Raw genomic sequence first — 7,666 nt, 5'->3', positions numbered from 1 at the left:
ACTTTTCGTGATGCATTGCCTTGGTTGAGAGAGAGAAGTATAAGAATGAACATATTTTACAGGAAGAATTTAGAGTGACAGAAGTTTAATTGATCAGGTGTGAGCGAGGGAGGTTGAGGGATGTGTCTGGCAGCAGGTAAACCTGTAATACAAATGTTGTCCAAGAACTGGAGACCTAACAAGGATAGAGAAGAAAAAAGAAGAAAAATGAACTATGTGTAATGTCCGACGTGTTTCCCAGGCCAGGGTGTGACCATAAAAGGAAAGGTAAAATTGGTGTTTATATTTTGCACACACTTTTATTTACATCTTAAAGTTTACATGGGACACACTGACTAGATAGAATATAAACATTACTCTTTTTTTTAACATTGGCTATACATAACTGTGTAATACTGTGATGCTGTCTTTGTTTGGGCTCACGCTGCCTTCAGCTCGACACGGTGGGCTGACTCGGGGGAATTTGGCACCTTTTTCTTCCACGTGAAGGAGTTGACAGCCTCGCGTTGCTCCTCGGCGAGGCACGTCACGGCTCACCCACACGACGCGGCGACACGACAGGCGGCGCTCGCATTCCCACGCCCACCAGGACGCCCACTCCATCCATCCAGTCTCTGAGATCCACATGATAAGTTTACCCCACACGAATGTCTATCAATGCCCATTTCCAGCGGCTTGACACACACAGCGAGGACACTGCCTGGCCAGGGCTTCGAGTCGCCTGACCCGACTAGCCCTCTAGAGATCCTGTAATGGACACAGGACCTCCAGCTCGTCCATCCCTACGGCGCTGACGCCCGAGGGAAGGCATAACTCTGCTGCTGCACGCCCCGACTCCATCACCTGCAGCACCACCTTACACAGGGAGTCTGGACGGCTGGGAGGGCGCGAGGCAGGGCGGAGACGAAGCTGTCATGTCGCGGAAGCGGCTCGTGTAAACTCTTGTACTGACGAAGAGCTTACCGACACTATATGAGGAGATCGGCGAGCGTAGTGATGTAGGTCTGCGCCATCTGCAGCGTGTCGTACTTGGACAACTTCCGGTCGTCGCACAGCTGTGGCAGCACGGACCGCAGTCTGTCGAAGGCCTTGTTGAGGTTGTCCATTCTGCGGCGCTCCCGGGCGTTGGCGGCGAGTCTCCTCTTCTTCCTCACGCCGTCCGTCACGTCACGACCCGTCCGCTGCTTCCGCACGGCCCACACCGACTGCTGCCGCGCGGCGCCTTTTGAGTTTTGCACGGGTTTTGGTTCACCGGAGATCCACCGAGCCGCTGCTGGCTCCCGCTTGTTCTCAATGGCACCCAGAGGCACTGACGCGGAGGTCTTGCCCGGGGTGAGGCTCCTGCTGATCTGGTAGGTGGACACTCGGTAGCCGTCGGCCTTTGACTGGTGCTGTGTGACGGAGGCGCGCTGGCCCACGCCCGCTACGGTCTTGGTGGGCGTCCCAGGCTTGGCGAAGATGCCGGTGGTGCCCGCCGCCGTGTACAGCTGCGTGTACTCCGGGTACGCGACCACCGGGGAGGCGGACGTCTGGAGGGTTGCCTGCTGGGCCATGGTGAAGGGCTCCCAGGCGTCACTTGGGGTGGTGGGGGAGAGGGTGGGGGCGAGTGTCGGGGGGCACAGGCGAGTGGGACTTGGAGGAGGCGTTGAAGCAGGGCTGAGAGATCCGTAATCGCTGTCTGGCGTGGGCGGGCGGGCGGTGTAGAGGGCTGTGGTGTAGGCGTCAGTGAAGGCCGTGCACCATCTGCTGGTACACAGCACCAGCGCCGTCCATCTCGGTCACGGCAGCTCACGAACTCAAGACTGTGCAGTGACCGCGCCGAGTCACTCCCACTGGCAGTCACTGGGGCTCGCGACTCTCACTCAAGGCAGGACGAGACGGACTGGGCAACAGCGAGTGCGGGTATGAACTGGCGACCGGCCTCACTCCTCCAACTATATACCTGGGCAGGTGCTGGGGGCGGAGCTTCAGACCGCGCCCACCTGAGTCTCCTGCCCGCCACCACCACGCCGCCGCAATGGCCACAATTAGCCCGACCCCGCGCACCTCTGATGTGGCCCGTGGTGATCCCGCCGTTATGGTCTTGCCGCCGCTTTGTGGGACTCATCCTCCCGCTAAACGTCTCCCTTATACTTTTGAAACTGAAGCACGTGCATCTTGTTTTCCCTCGTTCCTCCTCGCTCATATTCCAGCGCTCATCTCCGTAGATGCATCAACACGCTCCAATGCAAGACGGAAACTGTAATAATTTCCTGTGAGCGAGAGAGAGAGAGAGAGAGAGAGAAAGAGAAAGACTCCGAGGCAGCTGCTTCCCCTTTATCCCACAAACACGAGACGACAGAGAGAGAGAAAAAGTTAAATTCCTGAACACGTAACTTTGTGCTCACTCGCGGGAAGCTTCCTGTCCTGGCCTGGCCGTGGATTGTTTTTTACTCAGCGTTGAAATTTCGCAGCCTGAGCGTTGAGTGGGGAGTGTGATGCTGCATGCGCTCCAATAACTGGGTTTTGAGAGTCGCAGGCGTGTAATGTCTTTAACCACACACGGGAAGCGGATCATGAGGAGAGAGAGAGAGAGAGAGAGAGAGAGGAGAGAGAGAGAGAGAGAGAGAGAGAGAGAGAGAGAGAGAGAGAGAGAGAGAGAGAGAGAGAGAGAGAACTACTAGCAAAAGTCATGCAATCTTTATTTCAGGACGGATGTTTAAGCTTTTATATATAACTTCAAACCAACATTTCCAGCCTCACTTACGGCATCAATTTGTATTATCATCTTTATCTCCAGCTAGAATCAACTCAGACCGCAAAAAAAAAGCACTCGCGGTCTGCTATAACGCCAACAAAACCTGGAGAACACTGAGGAAGCAGGAGGAGATAATGACTAACGGTGTGCACGAGATGGGATTGATATGACGCGGGCTGGAAGTGCTGGAGATGCGGAGGAAGCCGTCCCGACCTTCGCTGGCAGATCGTAGGTGAAAGAAAGACGGGTAACTGAAATGAGCCGTGGTACGAGTAATCTTTTTTTGGGGGGGAGAATTTGGGTGATGCTCAGTTGTGATGGGGGCGACCAAGCAGAACCATGAAGTGTTTTTATCTTGTCCTCGTCTTGGTTTTCTTCTTCCTTTTCCTACATTCCTTCTTTCATCCATTTTTTTTTTTTTCTGGTTTGTCTGTCTGTCGGTGTTTCTTCTTTTGTGATAGCTGGAAGTGTTTCTGGTAATTTTGTCTTTTTTTTTCGTTTTGTTATTGTCCTTGTGTTTCTTGTGGTGTTGGTAACTTCTCCTCCACCTCCTCCTCTTCTTTTTCCTTTTCTTTTTCTTCTTTTCCTCCTCCTCCTCCTCCTCCTCCTCCTCCTCCTCCTCCTCCTCCTCCTCCTCCTCCTCCTCCTCCTCCTCCTCCTCCTCCTCCTCCTCCTTCAGTCGCCTTTTGTGTCTTCCTCGTGTTTCATATTTTATCTCTCTCACCTTCATATTATTACTACACAGACTTCCTCCATCTTCCTCTCTCCCCCTTCCTTCCTTCTTTACCTGCTTCCTTCCTCTCCTTCCCTCCTTCCCTTCCCAGTTTTTTTCCTTCCTTCCCATGCCCATAATTTGTTCACATTATTTCTTCCTCATATTCCTGTCTTGTCCTATTTTATTCTTGTTTTTTTTTTTTCTTTATTCTGAGCTTCTTTTCCGTAATTAGTATTTCGATTTCCTGTTTTTTTTTTTTTTTTTTTTTTTTTGTTCCTTTCGTTATTCTTAATTTCCAGTTTTTTTGCGTTTTTTTTTTCATTGCCTTTATTAACTTTTTCAGTTCGTATCTTTATTTATTATTTTTTTTATCTTTCATTCATACAAACTTTCCGTGAACTTTCTTTATTTTCCCCTTTCCCTTTCCTTATATCTTTTTTTCTCTCTCTCTTTCTCTCTCTTTCCTTGCTTATTTCAATCTCAATCCTATCTTTTTTTTTCCTCCGGTTTCTTGTCTTCATTCAGACATATTCGTCTTTCCACCTTTCCTTCTTACAAACTCTTGCACATCCTTTATTTCCCCTTACTTGCTCTTCATTTCTGTTTTTCAGCTTACTTTTATCCTTATCCATTCAGTATCTTCCTATTCTACCCTTCCTTCCTTTTAATATTCTTACTTTTCCATCCTTCCTCCAAATTCTTGCACTTCGTTTATTTTCCCTTACTTCCTCTTCATTTCTCTTTCTCAGCTTGCTTCTATTCTTATCCATTCAATTTCTTACCATTGCGTCCTTTCTTCCCACACAATTTAAACAGGCACTCATCTCCTTCTCTCCTTGGTTATGCATCAATCTTTTCTTCCACAAGTTCACTAGTAGTAATTAGATAAACAGGTACCCTCATTACAGTCCTTCGTGTATTTTTCTCATGTATTCTTGCTTATCATTTGTGTTGCTTGATTCCTTTAGATCCTTTTTCTTCCCTGACATGCTCCTTCACGTATCCTTCAGGCCGTCAGTCCATATCCTTCAGCTGTCGATCTCCTTAACTTCTCAGCCTTATTCCTTCACGACACATCCTTTGCCAGACATTCTCCTTCACTTTCATCCGTATTCCTTCACTCTTTCACATCCTTTTCCTTCACTTCTCGTCACTGTTCCTTCTCTCCTCTACCTTTCCCTTCCCTGACTTTCTCACTTTCAGCCCCTTTAGTTCTTTATATATTTCCTTCCTCCTTCGCTTACCATTCTTCACTACTTCATTTAACATCCTTTCCCTTCCTTAGCGTCCTTCAGCGGCCAGGGTGAACACAGTAAGCAGGCAAGTGGCTCCTCATTACTCACCACCAATGATCTTCAGTGTACCATCTCGACCATTACTCACCCGCCCTTCATCATCACCCCAGTACGGTGTGTCATCACCAGGCGAGTGATGATGACCGTGTGTGTGTGTGTGTGTGTGTGTGTGTGTGTGTGTGTGTGTGTGTGTGTGTGTGTGTGTGTGTGCGGTTTTCTTGTTCTTTCGTTGTCATTTTTCATTGTTTTCGTTTTATCATCATCTTTATCTTCGTCGTGGTCGTCATTATTATCATCATCATCGCTATCATCATCATCATCATCACCATCATCATCGTTATCGTCATCATCATCATCATCATTATTATTATTATCATCATCAAAAGCAACAGCATCATCATATCTTATTCTTTTATTCTTATTCGTATTCCTTTTATTCTTACTGCTCTTTATATTTATCTTTTTCCTCACCCTCTTCTTCCTCGTCCTTCTCCTCTTCCTCCTCCTCAGCCAGTCAGTCAGCCTCGCCTCCCTGATAAGAAGTAAACAAAAGATAAATCGAGATAAACCTGTCAGCCTTCTCTCTCACTTTAATGACTGGGGATTTCTTGTAAAAAAATAAATAAATGGATCATATCTTTATTATTTTTTGCCTCACATCCACTTAGCGGGTAACTTTTGTATCTTATTTTTAAAGTTCAGGATGCATTTTGATACAACAACAGAGGAGGTAGGCTCAGTTCACATTTCTGATAGTTTAGATGCGAAGGGGGAGTAAATAGATCGAAGAGAGAGAGAGAGAGAGAGAGAGAGAGAGAGAGAGAGAGAGAGAGAGAGAGAGAGAGAGAGAGAGAGAGAGAGAGAGAGAGAGAGAGAGAGCCGCAACACTTCACGAGTCAATATCTTTTGGTCTCACTGGTGAAAAGAAGCAAATAAAGGAGTGTTTGATGATCCATTGAGAGAAGATGAGGACCCTTCACTCGACTGCTGGTACTCCACTTCTCTCCCTCCCTCACCCTCTTTCTCTCGTTCTCGACCCTCTTTCTCTCTCTCTCTCTCTCGCTTCTCTCTTGTCCTCCTCTTCGTTTCCTTCTCCACATCCGTCCTCCTCCCTCCCCCTCAGAGGCTTTTATAACGTTCTTTTCTTTCGTTACCTTCTATTATGAGAATTTATTTGTTGTTGTTTTTGCTGCTCTTTTTCCTCAACAACAAAATACTACTACTACTACTACTACTACTACTACTACTACTACTACTACTACTACTACTACTACTACTACTACTACTACTACTGTCCATCCTCTTCATTTTTCCTCCCCCTATCCCTCGTCACCACCACCACCACCACCTAACGCCACAACAAAGACTGCTGAAGAAGGCGAGGTTAGCTGGGGAGCACTCGACCTCCAGCACCTCCTCCTCGGCCTCACCTTCGCCCTCCGCTGAGTCTCAAGTGTTGTTTCTTTTTGAGTCTTTTATCTCCGCATCATTTGGTTTTATTCCTCCCGACACGAGGGTTTGCGCCCCACCCCGCTCCTACCACCTCCCTGTGTTTGTGAGTGTGTTTGTTGACCGAGGGAGACGTTAGGGCTGAGGAGGAGGCGGTGGAGAAGGAGGTAGTGGAGGAGATGGAGGTAGTGAAGGAGGTGCAGGAGGAAGTGTGTATAGGTGACGGCTCAGGTAGACAAAGGGTTATGTAGATATAGATGAGAGAGAGAGAGAGAGAGAGAGAGAGAGAGAGAGAGAGAGAGAGAGAGAGAGAGAGAGAGAGAGAGACTTGCACACAAACCACAAAAACAAAGCATCAATTAAAGAAAACGAGAGTGATGCTTCGTCCCACATACAACAGCACGGGAGCAGTACTTGACATGAGAAACACGCTGGAACGTCAAGTTTTCAGGGAGTACTAAGATATTATCAGATGTGGGATAACAGTTATCGCCCCGGATGCAAGAAGGACCTGCGGGGGAGCAAGTTCTGAGTTAAAACCTCCTTTAATTCCCCTCCTCCTCTTCTTCCCCTTCCTCCCGCTGTGGCCAGAGATTCACGCGGGTGGCGCTGAGTCTAAGGATAAGCACCATATTTTTTCTTTCTTTAATTGTGAATAATTATCATCTAAGGGGGACTGTGGCTGCCCATTCCCACTGTGGTCGTCCGGGCCCACCTGATCACCCGGGATAATCACAGGTGTGCCATGATAATTGCCTTACACACTCTCCCTCTCCCTCTCCCTCTCTCTCTCTCTCTCTCTCTCTCTCTCTCTCTCTCTCTCTCTCTCTCTCTCTCTCTCTCTCTCTCTCTCTCTCTCTCTCTCTCTCTCTCTCTCTCTCTCTCTCTCTCTCTCTCTCTCCAGTCCGCCGCGGGGTTGACGGAAGGGACGCGTCGCTCCTCCGGTCTGGTCGTCGTTGCGTGAGGAATGACACTACAGTTTCTCTCTCTCCCTCTCTCTCTTCCTCTCCCTCTCTCCCTTAATCGTGTCCACCAGAAAAGGTCCAAGTTTTTTTTTTCTTTTTTTTTAGTGCCTCGTCCCATCGACATCCCTCACCGTGGTAAATTTCACCCTTGTTTTCATGTTCCAGGGTGAGGATGAGGGAGGAAGGGTGTCTAGGTCATTTTTTACCCAGTACTTGCTCCTACCCTTCCCTTTGCTCTTTATTCCCCTTTGCCCTCTCTCTACCTTCCCCTGTGCTGTTTATTTCCTTCTCACAGACCCACAAGCTACACACGGACATCTCTCTGGGCTCCTCTTAGCGAGTACCCAGTTAAGAGGCACTGGACAGAAAACGCAAAAATTGGTAAGAGAAATATTACTAACGGAAACAGGAAATTGGGGCAGGGTGTGATATGAATGTACGAGGAGGAGGAAGGAGATCGATTTGATTAAGAGAAAAACTAATTGGGGGAAGCGGATAATGTATA

General features: G+C 48.1%; 1 protein-coding gene across 1 annotated transcript; it reads right to left on the bottom strand.

The window, feature by feature from the left end:
- Positions 1-279: 279 nt before the first annotated feature.
- On the bottom strand, positions 280-2,089 carry LOC135106179 (transcription factor ATOH1-like). The gene has a single exon (XM_064014960.1). The coding sequence runs from the start codon at positions 1,551-1,553 to the stop codon at positions 969-971; it is 585 nt and encodes a 194-aa protein (XP_063871030.1). The 5' UTR covers positions 1,554-2,089; the 3' UTR covers positions 280-968.
- Between the last annotated feature and the right edge of the window lie 5,577 nt (positions 2,090-7,666).

The sequence above is a fragment of the Scylla paramamosain genome, chromosome 13 (genome assembly GCF_035594125.1).
Source record: "Scylla paramamosain isolate STU-SP2022 chromosome 13, ASM3559412v1, whole genome shotgun sequence".
Taxonomy (NCBI): Eukaryota; Metazoa; Arthropoda; class Malacostraca; order Decapoda; family Portunidae; genus Scylla; species Scylla paramamosain.
The sequence above is the reverse complement of the archived record's forward strand: the minus strand, read 5'-3'. Positions and strand labels throughout refer to the sequence as shown.